Below are 18036 nucleotides of genomic sequence, written 5' to 3'. Positions count from 1 at the left end.
CCACCTCTGAGTCAGCTGTAGGCGACGAGACCCTGTTGCTCAAGACTTGTCTCTCTCGTACCCTTGTCTCTGCGGCGTTCGGGGCGGAAGTGGGGTGTGGAGAGGTGTCTGTTTTTCTCGCATCTGTTCAGTGCCTCCAGACTTGGATGCAGGGGTCGCACGATGCTGGCAAATATGCAACGACGTCTCAGAAAAAAAATGGCGATGGCGAAAGTGCCTGGAGAGGACGAGAGAGATTGCAGTGGTTGCTTCGAGTACCGTGTCAATGCCTTTTCAACGCTCTGTCACTCAGTAGTGCTTCGCTGAATAACCTCGTTTACTTGTATTTCATGGTATCCGAATGTTCTATTAGTAGCTAAAGCACAGTCAAGAACCTTCCCCTTTTTTTCTGCAGCAATTGAAAAGACGTTACTGGGCTAGCTGTCCTGACTCAAGTGAAAAAAAAAATGTCTTTTGAAACGAGTTGCAGCAAATTGTTATTATGAGGCAGTACTGCGGAGCTAGCTGAATGAGGGCTGTTCTCCGTCACTAGTTGTGTCCGTTGTTGGTGTGGTATGTTAAAATGAAAAAGAAATTGAAGAACGTCTCACACTACACTGCAAGCGAGCAAACAGAGGATGAATCCTAGAAAGAAGATAGTGGCTCAAAGAAGGACACACAGTCTGTAAGGGAACAAAGAAACTGATTCTATGTCCTCTTACCCTGTGCGTGTTTACAGACCGGAATCTTCATAAATACTGCAACACTTGCTCATCCTGTTTCTTCTTATTCAGTGTGCCAGCGATGACTACGAGCATGCACATGCCATTCGTCTTAACTGTCAATAGAAACCTAGTAAATCGGGTTAGAAGGTTGCAACGTGCTCAGTTTATTTCTTTAGGCGCCTGCACGTGGAGCATGCGCAGATGCATTCAGATGGCAACTGGCATTGCACGGGAACCGGGCCTCCGCTATCCAGTTACTTGCTGCGAATAAAACTACGTGCATAAGCGGACAGTACTGTCTGTAGCATCCGGGGCTGTTAAAAGTACGGGTTCGGTGTTTCCCTTTACATGCTTAGAATACTGTGAGGTGGTTCCGTGTACTCACAAAGGGATAGGAAAGAAGTGCTGTCTAAAATGAGCTCTGTGTCGTCGCGTTATCTTATCTGGACCCCGAAATGCCTCTCCTCCTAAGACGGATTGTACTTCTTTCATTTCAGCAGCAGACGATATGCGAAGCCTGCTGCAAAGGTGGATGCTAAGCGTTGTTTGTGATTGACGGGGCCTTTGACTCTGTGGACTTCAGCGGTACTGTTGCAAAACATATCTTTTTCAAAGCACATATTGAAAAGGAATAGAAAAATGCACTTCATGGAATGACAGGAGTCATAAAACGTGCCAGTAAATGTATTGTACTTAGAAAGAGCGCGATGAATCGCGGACAACACGAAGAACCAACACACACCAGCGCTTGTGTGTGCTGTTTCTTCGTGTTGATCGCATTTAATCGCGCTGTTTCTAAGTACAATGCATTACCAAGTAGCCCGGAACATTGCTACACAGTAAATGTAGCCCTAACGTTAGATTAACCTACTTATTATAGGTATTTTTCCATACCTACGTTTAATATATAATATAACTATTTTACATATCTAAGACGAAGAACGCACTTTGCACCTATGCGATCTAAAAAAAGTTCTCACTCACATGTTAGATAATAATATTTTTGTAAACACAGTAAGAAACAAAAGAAAATATTCAGTTCACTTTCTGTACTCACGAATGCTTTTTTGCACACCCAAAGAAAAGCAGGACAGTTCGAGAAACAAAACTTAACCTCTTAATTGTGAATATATTTCAGTCCAGATGACAGTAATACCCACTGATATGGTTTGTAAGTTTACCTGCCGTCGACTCAAAATGTAGTTTTCTTTACAATTTGTTTAGGGTGGCAAGTATTCGACATGTAATTGTTTGTTTTCCATAATTTGTTCTTACTTTTGATCTGTGTTTCAGGTGTCTTGCAAAGTATCAAATGCTTTCGGTGTCATTATTCCGTTATCTTTTTTTCAGGCAGCACCTTCAAACTTGTAGTCGCTTTCTTCCGGCACCAATGCCTGTCTCAGTGATCGATTTGTCATTCAGTGATTGCAAGTTCTTGGAGTGGAGCGAACAGTTCTTACATCCGATTTTGGACAATGAATACAATCATATTGAAGGGTAGATACTGCTTTGTGGAAGCGTAAGACACAAGAGAGGTGCATACAAGACGCGAGTACAATCTCGAAGTTGAGGAGGACAATGTCGGCAACCTTTCAGCAACGTGTCGGTGTGTTGTGACAGATACACGAGTCCTTGGTGCACGTCATATCTGCCGGATAATGAAATAGTGAAAATACAACTAAAAGGTGTAGAGGCGTTCACGGACCAAAAACCGACATGCTTGACTCAGGCATCATAAAACTGAACGAACCAGGCCGTGGTTTTCTGTAGTAAAACAGGGCGGGCGACCATGATGAAATGTAAAGACTCAACTTTGATTTCAGCTGTAGTTCGGAAGACGATGATGATGCTTACAATGGTGAAACAAGCTGCCTGTGAATATATGCGCAAAATTGTTTCGCTTCTTAAAAGGTATAGGCAGTTATTAATGCTTAATGATTAATATATCGGCAGTTGTCTCATGCGCCAAAGCTGATTCTTCTGACCTCGACGCTCAGATGCACAATCATTAATTCTCTCTTCATGGTTTTTTTTTCTGAAGGGTGATCTGTCTGGAAGATGTTTTGTTTGGCTCAACAATGCCCTTTCCAGCACGCGTTATGTACTACCTTTGCCAAAGTAACCAGGCGACAGGGTTTGCTTCTCAGTGTGTAGTGAGGCCCTTACATCACCCATGAAGACCAAAAAGGTCTCAAAGGTGAGGGAAAGGGTTCTCATTACCTTACACAGACATAGAGCTTAATGGGTGCCGTAAGTGCTCCGCCACACGACTAAGAAACAGGCCCCATTTCGTGGTTACTTTTGGCAAGGACGTAATGCTCATAAATGCCATATAATGCTGGAGTGACAGCAGAAATTTACCCTAGACTTCGCTTCAACTAGCAAGTAATGATTCTCAGAAGCCTGATAACCCATGCTTCGATCAAACACATCCACAGCATATTACTCGAATGGGGATTAGTGATAAGTCGTTCTTGTAACTGAAGAGGATACAAGTCTCCACTCGTTTCTTGCGAGGTCAAAGCAAGCCGTTCATCGCAAACACCAACAAGATAACTTCAAGCTACTGACATGTGCGACAAGCATGCCTGTTGATATGTCTATACATAGTTTCACTTTGAAGAAGAGTAAGCGAGCACGAACAGTACACATATCTGCCTATTGGTGGCATGGACTCAGGATCCAGTGCCTGGTGTACGTAACAAGTAAACACAAGGACCAAGGGTTGCAGTCAGACGATAAGATCAAGAGTCAAGCTGCGCGTAAACTCAAGGTTAGTGAACCCTCGTCGCTCCTGCACAGAGATTCTTCCGAGGCCTCAGTGCGGGCCGCGAAGTCTTCGCCTTGCTATCGCAGCGTCTCTCCTATAGCTGCAAAAAATAAGGGGCGAAACCATCTTCGTCCACGGCACTGACCAATCGCGTGAGACATCGGGGGTCACGTGGGCAGCGCAACTGGCCAATAGCAGCGAGCACGTACGCGACTCTCCAGCTTGACGCGTTGCGGTGCGCGTTTTAAAAGGAGCTGGGTGCCGTCGGCGGGGGTGCCGTGATTGAATCGAGAGCATCCTTGTTTGGACATGCCCGAGTAAGCCGCGTTGCGCAAGACTCAGCCGACTACAGCAGCAGCGGGGCTGACGTGAGCGCCGTCTTCTCGCCTAGCGGCCGCTCTTTTCAACGTCGTCGCGGCGACAGCTCGGGGGGTGCGATAGCAGGGTGGGATAAGTGGCTGCGGGCCAGCCGCTCGGGCTCAGTGGACCTTTGAAGCGCCATGCTGATCAGGCTCCTCGCACTGTCCTGTGCAGTGGCTACCTGCTGGGCAGGTAAGTTCCAGACTATTCTTTGGCGCGCTTCTTGCCTTTCGAACTGCCGAAGGCGTGCTAAGGCGGGACATAACGGCGAGCGAATGTTCGAATACTAAGGAAAAAATGAATATGAATAGGAATTTACTTGTGGTAGCTTAGTCTCAGTTTTCGTTGCCAGAAAAAACTGAAAAATTTGTTGACAGCTGAAGGAATCTTATCCAAACCTGTGTAATCGACATGAAGTCCTGAAGAGAACACCGTAGAGGGGAGTGCCAAGTTTTCCGGAAGTTTTTCTCGGCAACATACCTCGGTCTAGACACTGTGGTAATTTGTACTGTGGTAATGGACTGTGGTAATTTGCCCCCGGAATGAGAATAGTTTGTGATCGGTTGCAACGTGGGACTGACTCTCTTAACCTCGGACAGTTCAGCGAGAGGCTATGCAACAATTAGCTTGGTTTCAAGAAACCGTCAGACGATTAAAATTTCAAGCTTTGTCACGGAAACCGTCCTCTAATCAAAAGAACGACATTATACGTAATTATTTTTGTAAAACTTTAATTTGCATTATGAATTGATCTCGCTTGAGTGTTTGCTCTTGAGCTAACGTTGACTTAAGATTAGTGGATTCCAAGCGGAGGTGCTGCCGACTCTAAGCTGTCATGGTTACTACCTCCTGTTTTCTGTATGATGGTAGCAGGTGGAAGACGTACAATATTCACGGAAAAAAGTTAAAGACAGGTGACAGCTTCTCAGCTAACATGTATTTTGTAGCACACAGTATATAACAAACCATTATCCTCATTGAAATATTTCCTCAGACATTCGCGAAGGAGGCCCATCAATATCCGTTAAGTTTAGCTTTCATAGGACTGCTAGCGTGCAGCAAAACGAATTACTAAACCTATTAATAAGGGAGAAATCTATGACCAGAACCTCCTGTTGCATGCCACAACCTGTGAAACAGGGGATCCGCTACTTTAGTGGACTAACATTGCTGTGAAGCTTAACAATGGTGTCGGAGCCCCATTGATCATCTTATTGTAGTCGACATCGGTTGTATTCAGTGAAGTTACTCTAAACCGCCCGTGCCGAAGAAAGAGCGCGAAATTGACTACTGTAGCTCAAGAAATACAGTCTGAAAATGTCGCTCTGGTCTGCAACAATCGCGAAAATTACATTGCTCTGGTTTACGCTGGACAAGATTCGTATTAAGCGTAATTGATCTGTATCGGGAGTCACTCTTTTGTTTGATTTCGGCCTTTGTTGTGCCTTATCCCTTAATCTAATTCAGAGGCCGGACCAGAAATATAGCGTTTTCTAGTCTTAGTAGTTAGAGGATCGTAAACAAAATTTAAGGCAGGGTTACCACTTGACCTTGTTTAATTTGCACGGATTGCACTGAGATAAATTTACTAGTGAGCTAAAATTACGGACTCTACGCTAATGTCGAAAAATGTTTGTTGGAGTGGGCACGCAGTTTCGCGTTAGCTTATAGAGCTACAGTTAACCCAGGTCGGGGTACATGAGATGTACAGAAATAAGTTTCTACGCTGCAAAGGTCGCTACACCATTCACAGGGGAAAAAAAGAAATAGGAAAGGGTAGCTGAAATTCGCATAAGCTTGTATTCTCAGATAAGCCCACAAGACGCGAGCCCAGCGTTTTCTCGAGTATTCCTACAGGTCGCGAGTGTGACGGACCCCTTTCGTGCTCGCGTGCGCGATTTGTCCGTTCAACTGGATTGTTGTCAACGGGACAGGAACGCCTGCGGACGCTACGCCAATTCTCGATGCTCTTGAGCCAAGTGCTGTCGTCGGCGGCGGACGTTTGATGGAGATAAGCGGCCCGACGATTGTCGGCTGCACCGAGTCCACTTGTACTGTGCCGACGCGAGCTTTGTCGGACCCTCGCGTGTGAAGAAATCGGTTCGTCTTCGACGGTGACGACGGCCGGAAAGAAAGTAAAAGATAAAAGGAGGACACCCTTCAATTGGATTTGGCGCGTGTCCTTATCGTACCTCTCGACGGCGCGTGCGCAAGACGGCGTTGTTTGTGTCCTCTGTCCTCCGGCGTTTCGTCTGTGCGTGCGCTGATTATCATATTATGCAAATATTACGGCGTGCCTATGTGGGTGCGTTTGTAAGCAATTATGCGTCCCGTTAGGCATGTGCCACAGACGGGCCCGTTCGCGTGGCTTACATGCGAAAACTTGTCCCCGTAGAGTGTGCAAAGCTGAAGAAGGCGTACGTGTTTGTCTGTCCACGTTCGCTCATGCTGTTGATGCATGCACATAGAAATGGCGACCCTTGACGGCTATGAATTGACGCGCAGGAAAAGAGGTCCCGTTTAAGGACTTGCGGCCAGTACCGGTTTAAACTGGTTCTTTCTACTTACCCGTGACTACAGACAATGGTTGGCCGTTATTTGACGGGGTTATCATTGCAGGATCCTGGCACGTCTACGAAATTTATTAGGCTATCAACATAATTTTTGCATCATCGTACTATTATCATAAACCGAATTTCGAAGGGCACTTCTCATGGTCTCAAACTGTTCTTGCCTTTTCACGATAATCCTGGCTCAATAAGATTTCTTAATCTCAATACTCTGTCTGCCATTCTTATCTTCAAATTCATTTCTCCTTCATGGCATAAACCTGGCGTGGCTGCTTGGCTTAGCTAGGAAGATGTGTTTTATTACCTCTATTGGGCAGTTGATCCTTCACCAGTTTTGAGTAACTTCCATTTCGTTCATGATACATCTTAAGGCTATCGTTGAACATTTCATCCCCCGGTTCTTACTATACTTAGTACACTTACTACACCGACTATATATATTCCGCGCAGTGATTGAGATTAAATTTTAATAAGATTTAATAATTCACTGATGAAGCTTGTATGTGCCACTGATGTCACTGGGCGCTGTTCAGGCGAAGAAACATCAGGCTGTTGTTCCGTCGTTTGAGATGATTATGGAATGGTTCCAAACTTCTGGAAGGGCAGCTCGACATTTTTGTTGCCAAACAGCGCTAGATGACACCAGCGTCACAGGGTATCCTTGTCTTGATGTGTTTTGAAGCCTCATTAAAAACTCATTAGAATTGCGGGATCGTTTCATGGAATTTAAAGAAAGAGTGTCGACAAAAATCAACGTCACTCTCGATAAGGGAAGTGAGAAGAGAACATTTATGGCGGCTAAACATGGCTGCTTTCAATGCCAGGATTACTTCAAGAACCTATAAAATTGTTGTACTCAACTCATGTCGAGTGCTGTGAAAAGATATGAAAAAGCAGCTAAAGAAACTTATGAATTAGAGCACTAACGGTTCTGAGGATCCCCAATACTAGAAAAGTTTAAAAAGAAACATACTACGCGATAAAAGCAACGATGATTAGACCACGATGTTGATTGGTACCAATTATTAAAGCTGGTTTTAATCTTGCGCTCGTCTGCTACAGTAAATAATAACGCGGGTAAGTAGAAAATTATTTTTCTTCCAATCATTCAACCGAAGAGCTATTATTTCAAGACCATTACTAAATGCTCCCAACCCTCGTGTGTACTGCAAAGATCTCGAAGTATCGGGTTCCTTTCCTTTCTTAGTTGGCCATAATTTAGATGACGCGAATGTGTTAAGAACAGAAAAGTAATTGAAACACTGGTTCAACGATTAATTTCAATGTACGAATAATAGAATGTTCAAGAGATGTGGCTTTACAGGAATGCAACAGCCACGGGGCCACTCCCATCATGTGCACCGTCCCTTTGGGACGGAAAAACCCGCATTTACATTTGCTTTGTCTTGTGCGGCTCAGTGCGGCGTGGCGGGAACCACTCGTTACAAGCGCGCCAAGACTGCAAGTCATTCTGCGCCGCTGCTTCTCGTTAGAGGAACAGCGGCGGAACCGTGCAAGCCGGGCTACGCGGCCTTATGCGGTAGTGGTGCGCTCTATGCCTGCGGTTAAGTTATACCGCTAGCCACGTTAAGACGCGGAACAAGCTGTGAAGGCCATTGGAAACGCGGGGATTTCCGGCTAATTCGTGCCGCAGGGAGTCCTTAATTAGCAAGCGGTGAACTCCGTAGTGCAGAGTCATCGGAGCGTGTCGCCAGCAGTCTAGGCGCTTACCACCGCAGGCAGTCGAACTCGCGACCTCGTCAGGAATCACTGCAGAAAAGACACAATACTTCACACACAGAATGAACGGTGCATCCCATACGCTTTTCATAAGCCTTTTTCAATTCTTCATGCGGTGGCCATATTTGGATGGAGATAAACTCCAAAAAAAGCGTTTGCTGTACGATATCAGCGCACGGTAAATTCCCCCAGATGGTTTGAATAAATCTAGAGTCCTCTAGTTCCATTTCCCTCATAGCCCCATGTGTGGCTTCGGAAACTTAAAACCGCAATTTACTATCTAAAAATGTTTTAAATTCTTGCCGGGAACGGTTGGAAGTAGTTACGTGTTCAAAAAGAACATTTCATTGATTTGCTCCTGTTTGGCTGGATCGTTTTAATGAAATTCACATAAGGGGATTGAAGCATTTTACTTATACTTTCGAGCGTTTGGAGCAAGCAGGTGGTGCCAGCTTTGATTTACTATAGAGGTTAGGGACAGTACTTGGCCGAGGCAGGGAGCGAGGTAAAGATAGTCCTCCCGAAAAAAAAAATGCCCCTGGTTCTAATAAAACCAAGAAAATACATGACGTGCTGTGAAAGCGAAGGGATCCATGGGAGAAAATCATCACATATTACTTCCAAAAGTCGGCACCCAGCGATCCAAATACCGTAAAAATATGAGATGATGATTGACGTGGTTTGGCACTGCATCGCAACACAACCCTTTTGAAGCACCCCGTTAGATCTATACTGCGCAATTGTGGGATTACGTATAGATTATTCGATTGACGAAAACCCATATGCTTTTTGTACGTGTTTCGTATCAATATGCTTTCCTTACCGTTTCCCGAAGGTTTCAGCATGACGCGTATGTCACCGCAAGGAGTCCGAATTTTTTGTATACATTCAGCATAAATTCCGCTCGTTCCTTACAAGTCATGCGGAAAACGCATACTTACTTGAATCGTCTCATGGAATGTTTCACAACGGCAGAAGGTACAGAAAAAAAAATACAGGGAAGATACTGCGGATGTTTTCTGCGGATGTTACAAGGGTTGCGGCTCACCAAGAAGAGATACTAGTATACAGAGCAACTCCTTTCACCATTTCCTCATTTATTTGTTAGTTTTTGTTTACCGAAGCATTGCGCGATCAAGGCACGTGCAGAAATAACACCTTCGCTCGCTGTGTCGTCAAATGCCGACTGTGCTCGTCCCGCAGTGTCTAACCTTCGTCGCGTAGACAACATTAGACTTGGAGATGGGCGCGCAAGCGAGACGACCTTGCCGGCGGGCGAGTGAGCGAGCGATACCCCGATCCTGCCCGCGCGACAGACGTCAATAGAGGGGCCGGCACGTTTCAAGGCTGCGGAGTTGTGCCGATCGCATGGCCTTCTGGGAAAAAAAAGAAACTGCCTCAATGGGCAGGCGCGCCCGGGTTGAATGGTCCCGCCGCTTCGACAGGATACGAGCGCGCGAGAAAGGGTCCTGGTGATCACGCGATACAACGAACTCTCGATTGAGCGAATGACCCTTGAAACGAAACGCCCATTGGCGAGAATTCGCAGAAGTCTGTGCAATAGTTGTCACGTGGTCTTCCCGGTGGACAAATCTGGGAGGCGCTTTCGGAGGCGCCTTCACCGATGGTCAAGTGCAGAGACGTCGCGTGCTCCGAATCAAGCCAGTTGTACGAAATTTACTAGACGTGTCACATCTACTCCGAAAGAGACATGTCCAACATTTTTGGACAAAAATTTTGAATATTGGAAAATTTTATGGTACTGTTATGAAAATATTGAATTATTCCGATCTGTAACAAAATCTTCCTTTTAAAGTTCTTCAGTCTCTATCTAGCATGGAGCAGTTAAGGCTGCCCTAGAAAACCAAACGGGGGCACTTTCGACAACCGCAAAAACGTTAATAGCAAAAAAAATACACGCTTGTGTACGGGGGATCTGCGGATATATTGATTGTTGTAGTGAAATCTTACAATATAATAAATAATGGTATTCATAAACTTTTTTCGTTCAAAAATGTCTGTCCAGAATCGCGGTATGTTCTTACAGCTTGAGTGCACCGCCAGCTATTCCGAATTCATCCACTTTTAGAAGTACCACCATGTCAAAACATTCAAATTAGCAACTGATCAAGCATTCAAATGTCTGAATGCTTTATAACTGAAATCGAACAGTTAAGACGAGTCAAACGTTCAAAAGTTGATCTGCTATGCCGAGGTGATAGGTGAGGACACGCCCTTACTTCTGCCTACGCTCAAAGGTACCCGATGGGTACAGGCGCGGACATAAGTAACCGAAGTACGCTATTCTGTTCTGACTACAATCACGCTTTCTCTATAGGACATAAAGAAACATTGTTCGTGTATGGGAAAGCGCACTAGCGTCTACCACCAGCGTGTTCATAGCGTAGCTGCCAGTTTCAATTAGGCAGCGCATGGAAAACGTTAAAGGGCAACAACGTGCTTCGTTTACTTTTGTCCGCACCTGTGCGGTATGTGTCCAATAAGTCCACCACTAATTTCCTAAAACTCTTCAACAGAACGAACTAAGGTACCATTACTGTGTGCAGCTGCAGTTTCCACTGCCATCGAGCTCAAGCTAAACACATGCAGAAATCTAAAGATGCACAGGTAATGGAATGCGTCAGCTTACAGATCCTGCATTAGGGACTGCGAATGCATTGGCAGCACCTTGAGGGTGCCTAACGGTCGCAGTACATAGCTATGGTATGCTGCAGGATTCTAAATGTGCGTTAAAATTTCCCCAGAAATTTCCAGCGCTATTCGTCTGCCTTGTCCTACCAAGCGATTGTAGTCCGTCATTTATTTTGCGAAGTCAGCGCTCGCCTGTAGCTTACATAGTATTTCTCTCATCGTGTAGTGGTGTTAACACCTGTGCGTCGTTTAATTCGTGGCGTCTAAGGTCTGTGTCGCAATTCATAAACTCTGGCTAGCTAACACGGCTCTTTAAGAAAGCGTAAGCAGTAAAATGGGCGTTAGCCGCTCTCGGTGACGAAATGCGCTCATGCGCAACGTTTTTCAGCAGTTACGTAAGCGTGCACTGTCATTTACTAAAAGGAAACCAGCAGCGAACAGTTAACTGCAAATGTTGCAAGAGCAGCCTGAACTTAAAAGAAACTAACACGCCATAAAAGGGAGGTAAATTGGTAAATTGGTTGTTGGGGAAAGGAAACGGCGCAGTATCTGTCTCACATCTAGGCGGACACCTGAAGTGCGTCGTAAAATAAGGAATAAAGGAGGAAATGAGAGAAGAAAGGAAGAAAGGTGCCGCCCAGGGAGAGGCACTAAGAGTTTTTCGGCGATTTAGCAACAGTACGCTGGCTTGTACCTGTGGACAGCATAGCAATTCACAGCCTTGCAGCCACGTGTAGCATAGCGGTGCACATTAATGTGCAGTGATGCAGAGCATATACAACAATGCACAATAGCAGAGCAATCCACGGTAGTGTACGTCAGTGTTGTGCGCAAACGTACATCAGTGCGCAACATTGCATCAATCTACAGAAGTAATGCAGAATGTGCAACAATGCAGAGAAGTGCAAAGCAGTGCATAATTTTCAATTGTGCAGCAACTTTACAGCAATGATTCTCGGTGTTTAAGAGCTCTGGTAATGATATACTGTACATGCATGCGTAAGAAAACGGCATCCGAATATTGGCGACTCGCCATATGAACGTGCTCAAATTTCACGCGAGACGAGAGCTAACGTTGGTTTCTTTTTTTTTTTTTGCTTTGACTTTCGTTTTGGTTATATGAAGCCGTGGTCGGCACCTCATGCATGCAAGTCGTCACTTGCTTCTTGAAAGATAAAAAGCCATCTCTAGATAGAAGCCCGAAAGCAGCGCCACGGAATCACGTGCAGCAGGCGTGAATAATTTGAAGTGTGGGCTGGGCTCCCAAGAGTGGCTCTCCTCACCAAGCCTGTCAGACCTGCCTTCCTGCCTGCCTACCACTTAAGTTTCTCATGTTCTCGTCTCTTCCACTTTCTGTATCTTGGCCCTTGCTTTTTTTTTCTTTTTGTTGCCTCGATTATCCAGATATTTCTCCTCCCTCCTGTCCATCTCAGAGGCTGACATGCGCCCCCGACATCTTTGGCACTATCTTCTTTGCTATCTCGTCGCGGGTCGTGTGGAGGAGTGCGGCGTCATTAGTGGCACGGGGTGTTGATGACACTTCTCAAATTCCGTTTTCTTCTCTTTCTCGTTTTCTTGTTCTGCTTCCGTACTCTCCTGCTATTTTCCGTTTGTGTTTTCTTTAGTCCACTTGACATTGTTCTCACCTTGCGACGTCGTATTTTTATGTTGTCTTGTGCATTTTTCGTACTCCGGTCACCCTTTCACGGGCGCTGCCTCTTTTCGTTTTTCTGGCTTCTTTTATTTATTTTTCTTGTTTTCTGTCTCTGAGAGTTAGGAAAGCAGAGGCCCCTTCTGAAAAACCGTATCTCTGGAATCCAAGAAGCAGTCCTCTCATGTTCCGTGTTTTCCCGGACATGCATGTGATGTTGGTGAAGATCAGATGACGCACTAGAGCGTCAAAAGAAAGTTCACAGACTTTTTGTTATCCCTTGAGTCGCAGAGGCGGCGCCGATAACAGCGCCGCACCGCTGGTCTGCTTTGGCTCGTAATTTTGACACATACGGTTGATACACGTGTGTCTAGAAACTGGCTGCTTCTGGGCCAAGTGCCTAGGTTTAGGGTTAAGAACTGTTAGGAAAAAGGGCGATTTGACACGGCGTAAACATGGCGAATAGCCCGAAAAAGAAACAGCTGCGTCGGTAGCCGGTCAAATGATTACAGAAAGATGTCTGAAATCAGTAGTTTGATGCATTTTGAATGGACTGAGATAATCACCGAAGCTGGCGGTTTGGTGCATAAATTAAATAAATTAACATTGCTGAAGGGGCCCAACCTACTAATAATCATAAATGCTTTACTGTTTTAAGCTCTGCACTGTTGAGTTCACGCTTGGCACCATTTGTAATTTCTCAGATTAAGCTCAGATTAAGGTTTAGCATACCATTAATTTCAGTGCATTACTGATATACGAGAACTTTGCCGCAGTTCGTACCTAGCACGGCGCGTGAAGATGTCTTTCTTCATATTCCGGTTTGCGCCAAGCTTTGTTTGACGACGATTAAGGCAGCTTCTATATTTAACGCCACTGTGTTTAACGTGCCGAGGACTGCACATTTGGGACCTGCTGCGCTTTAAACTTCCGGACTGGCCAACAGACAAAAGCGAACAAAGGCGCACGCTACATGCAGAGTTAGCGCAATATTGGCAGTCCTCGGCTTGAGATGGTTTACTATGCCTGTCTCATAGGGTTCAAAATATAAGCTACAACCATTCGCGCTACATTATTATTCTAGCACAACTGAAACCTACCTGAAACAAGTTATGTTCACATTTGTGGATGATTTACCGAAGGAGTTATGCAGGCATGCAGGCAATGGTCACGGTATACCTATGCTAATAAGTAGGTTTTGCTTTAACTAAGTTCGCTTCCTTTCTCAATCTTCAAATCTGCGGCAGTGCTCTTTAGTAGTGCGCATAACCATCAGTGCTGTAAGTAGTCGAAGCTAGTAATATTTGAGGAAATTTTTCCCAACGCTTCGCATCCGTCCTTAACTTTCAGTCGGATGACATTAATCACCGTTATTCTTTTCTCATTCCATTGCAGGGCCACTGCGTCAGGATGGCATCTCTTGGGACTGCAAATGTGAGTACTTTTACTGACTGTTAAACCAGTTAGGTTTATTAAACTGAGCATCGCTTCTCGTCCTCGCGTGCAACCGCTCTTCGAGATCGCTCATATGTTTTTTTTTTGTCATTCCTTAACAAGCGATTTTAACAGTCTTCAAGGATAACAAAGAAAACGCTTACTTGATGGCTTGGGAACCAAATCTTCGATTTATGCGGCTCATCTATGAATAAAAAATGTCTATAAAGTAGATAGCTAATATTAAAACCTGCAAAACACAAACTCTAAATCAATTCTAAATCTGTAAACTGAATTTATGTAGATAAATTTACCCTCAATTGACCAAGCTTTCGTTACTTAATGGCGAAAGAACCAGGTGTTCCGTTTGTGTGATTGATCTATAGAAATATCTGTAAAGTAAATGAATAATAAATAAATCTGCAAATTTTGAACCTTAAATTATCTGTAAATCTGTAAACTGTATTAACTACCTCTATATAAAAAAATTTAAACTCATTCGGCTTAGCTTTCGACGCAGCTAGTGGAAGGCGATACGATATCCTTGGAATGTCCACGAAGTATTTTGCTTGGACGTAAAGCTCTGTAACGTGCTGCACCAACTTGTTTGCATCTTGTGCGCGACGCAGCCCCGTCACCTCTGACACCGCAACAGACAATCCTGTACACGTACGTTGGTGAGAACCGCATCGAGAACCAGGATGCGCAGCACCATGTCCAAGTGAGGGCCAACGTCGAAGTCGGAGTGATCTCACCATGCCTCTTCTCGTTCAAGGTAAGGAGGAGGAGCCACTTTGTGGAAAGACCTGCTCTGCTTTACAGACTATGGTCGGATACAGCATAACTCTGCACTGAAGCTCCGCCTGCATGCATGACTATCTCGGACAATTCCTCCGCGTCTAAAAATAAGTCCGTTAAAGTTTTTTTTTGTGACCAAAACCAGAAGCTTATCACAAGGAAAAATTATAAGCTCAAGAATGTTGATGTCTCTTGCTTGTTTGATACAGTGTAAAGGACTTTAAAAGATGATTTTGGTTCACTGTTGCGGTTGGTCAGGGGAGCAGACCCGGTGGGCCATGACCCTTTGTTACAAAATGCTTTTTTTTAGTTGTATCCTACTGTAGCAGATATGAATTCTCAGTATATATAACTTCCAATGCAAGTATTATAATCCAGTGCTCTGATTGGTTAAAAATTCGAACGTTAGCCGACTGCCGCGGTACTTGCAGCAATTACGAGTAAGTCAATTCTGTAGTTGTAATGTCCCGTGGCGTTTTGTAGTCTTCTTATCTGTACACCTTATTGCTTTTTTCTTACCTTTGCGAATATGAGCGCAGTCAGTCAGTCAGTCAGTCAATCAATCAATCAATCAATCAATCAATCAATCAATCAATCAATCAATCAATCAATCAATCAATCAATCAATCAATCAATCAATCAATCAGCCAGTCGGTCATTTAAACAAAACAACGACTCAATTATTCAGACCGCTCAATTACTACCCAATTAATATAAAACCTTATACTTTATACCATGTAGTACTCCGCTCAACGAGAGTTACTTTCATCGTAACACTGTTCTCGGACATATACGACTCAGCCATGGACCTCCCTTATTAAGGCGTTGTAATTAGCGAATTAAAAACTCACTAGCGCTGGAAACCTGCCGCCTCTTGTTCTGGGAAGCCTTGTCGCTATCCGTTAACATCGCATGTTGGTCCCACGATAACTCATAACTGACAGCCCATTGTTCATCCAGTGTTTATGGTGATCGCACCCCTTCTCTCCTTCCTCCCCATTCTGGTGCGCAGCTGTCGGACGTGGACCTGCAAGGGGTGAGCGTGGCCAACCGGCAAGCGTTCAAGGAGGCCCTGGAGCGGCACCCGCTGCTCTTCCACTCCGAGGACGGCATCATGGGCGAGATTCGCCACGACCCGGCTGAGCTGCCCTGGGCGCTGAACGTCAAGCGTGCCATCATCTCCATGATGCAGATACCGCGCACCGCCCTCGACGCCAACAGCATCGTCTCCGAGGTGAGTGGACTCTGCGTGCACAGGGGCATAGCCCCGGTTATGGCGAGCTCTCTTCCGATTTTTTTCCGGAGGGTTAGCAGAATTGACGAGTCGCGGGTTCGTATTTCTTCAAAGAACGTGTTTCTAATGAGGTGTGAATGGCGAGGATGTTCTTTTTGGCATTCTTCTTGATCTTCACGCTGGAATGCATACACGCAGCCAGTTATCAAAGGCATCAGATTGCTCGCTTTTAAGTTATCTTGAGGAAATTTTGACGAAGTGAGGAGGAAGCAGAGAATATTGGTTATGCCTTGCCATTTCTGAAAAAAATGAATAAACATTAGCTAGGTAGGGCAACAAATGATATATAGACACCGAAAATAATTCTGCTGTTCTGCTTCTGGCTTTATAAGCGTGTGCTGTTGAGGCTCTGGAATTAATGAGATGAATCATAACTTGTGACATTCGCCCAGCCCAAAAAAGTCAGGATTTTATATTTTTGTATGTGCTGCTTGAAAAGTTTTACCCTTTGATGAAAAAAAAAGGGGCACGAACTTTATTACTCCTCAGCTTGCTTTCTGTTAAGCCTGTTGTAGGCAAGAAACTAAACATAAGAGAATTGTTTCCAGAATAAATTTGTCTTTCTCTTTGTGCGCGCAGACCGACGTGTTTGGCACATGCGAGACTCGCTACACGCCTGGCAACGTTGGGCGCAGCGGTGGCACTGTGACCAAGTCCAAGAACCTGGCCTCCTGCTTCGGACGCTTCGGCAGCTCACTGCCCATCATCTACACGCCGTACGAGTCCAAAGTCTCGGTGAGTGCAACAGTCGACACATTCCGCGTCCATATTGCCTTTTCGAATTCCAACTTTACGGCAAGTAAAAGCAGTTGTAGAAGACAGGAGAGAAGATAATAATAATAATAATTGGTTTTTTGGGGAAAGGAAATGGCGCAGTATCTGTCTCATATCTCGTTGGACACCTGAACCGCGCCGTAAGGGAAGGGATAAAGGAAGGAGTGAGAAGATGGATAGCCATATGTGTTTTAGTTTCGTGCCATCGTCGTCGCTATCCAACATATATCCTTTCAGTCGCCACAAAATGAGCTTCGTTGCGGCGTATGTACACATATAAGTGATATAAAAGTGTCTTTCTTCCTTTCTTTCTTTCTCTCTTTTTCTCTCTCTTTCTTCCTTTCTTTTTGTTTCTTTCTTTGTTTCCTTCTTTCTTTCTGTTTTTCTTTCTTTCTTTACTTCCTTCTTTCCTTCTTTCTATTCTTCCTTCTTACCTTCTTTCTTTCTTTCTTTCTTTCTTTCTTTCTTTCTTTCTTTCTTTCTTTCTTCCTTTCTTTCTTTCTTTCTTCCTTTCTTCCTTCCTTTCCTTCTTTCTTTCTTCCTTCCTTCCTTTCCTTCGTTCTTCCTTTCTTCCTTTTTTTCTTTCGTTCTTTCCCTCTTTCTTCCTTTCTTTCTTCCTTTCTCATCCTTTCTTTCTTTCTTTCTTCCTTTTTCTTTCCTTCTTTCTTTATTTCTTTCTTCCTTTGTTTCTTTCTCGTCCTTTCTCCCTTTCTTTCTCTCTTTCTTTCTTTCTCGTCCTTTCTTTCTTTCCTTCTTTCTTTCCTTCCTTCCTTTTTTCCTTCTTTCTTTCGATCCTTCCTTCCTTCATTCTTTCTTTCTCGTCCTTTCTTCCTTTCTTTCTTTCTTTCTTTCTTTCTTTCTCTCTTTCTCTCTTTCTTTGGCCCTTTCTTTCTCCTCCTTTCTTTCCTTCTTTCTTTCTTTCTTTCTTTCTTTCTTTCTTTCTTCCTTTCTTTCTCGTCCTTTCTTTCTTCCCTTCTTTCTTTCGTTCTTTATTTTTTTAGTTATCTCTTTCTTTCGCTCTTTCTCTATTTTTCCTTTTCTTTTCCTCCTTCCTTCTCACTCAGTGACTTATTTTCATACTTATACCTCAGAATTCCATGGAGCATTAAGTGTTTCAAACCTTTACATTGCTACCACGATGCCCATTGCACCAGGGAACTTCCGCTTCGCAGCCATCGCTATAAAATGCCCGTTACAAAATTTGACTTGACAAATGCCCCATGAACTTGGCGGTGGCTGTTGCTAGACGGGCATCGAGCCCAGCACCGCACACGTTACGTGTGCCACAG

At 44.5% G+C, this 18036-nt stretch overlaps 1 protein-coding gene across 1 annotated transcript in view; it reads left to right on the top strand.

Moving 5' to 3' along the window:
* The first annotated feature begins 3715 nt into the window (after positions 1 to 3715).
* LOC144111487 (apolipophorins-like) overlaps positions 3716 to 18036 on the top strand; it is a 60550-nt gene continuing 46229 nt past the window's right edge. The window contains exons 1-5 of the mRNA XM_077644798.1: positions 3716 to 4026; positions 13843 to 13881; positions 14511 to 14656; positions 15692 to 15913; positions 16553 to 16708. Of these exons, the coding sequence (XP_077500924.1) occupies positions 3975 to 4026; positions 13843 to 13881; positions 14511 to 14656; positions 15692 to 15913; positions 16553 to 16708 (615 nt within the window). The 5' untranslated portion in view covers positions 3716 to 3974. The remainder of the gene's footprint in view (positions 4027 to 13842; positions 13882 to 14510; positions 14657 to 15691; positions 15914 to 16552; positions 16709 to 18036) is intronic.

The sequence above is a fragment of the Amblyomma americanum genome, chromosome 11 (assembly GCF_052857255.1).
Source record: "Amblyomma americanum isolate KBUSLIRL-KWMA chromosome 11, ASM5285725v1, whole genome shotgun sequence".
Lineage (NCBI taxonomy): Eukaryota > Metazoa > Arthropoda > Arachnida > Ixodida > Ixodidae > Amblyomma > Amblyomma americanum.
This window is presented reverse-complemented; position numbering and strand designations above follow the sequence as displayed.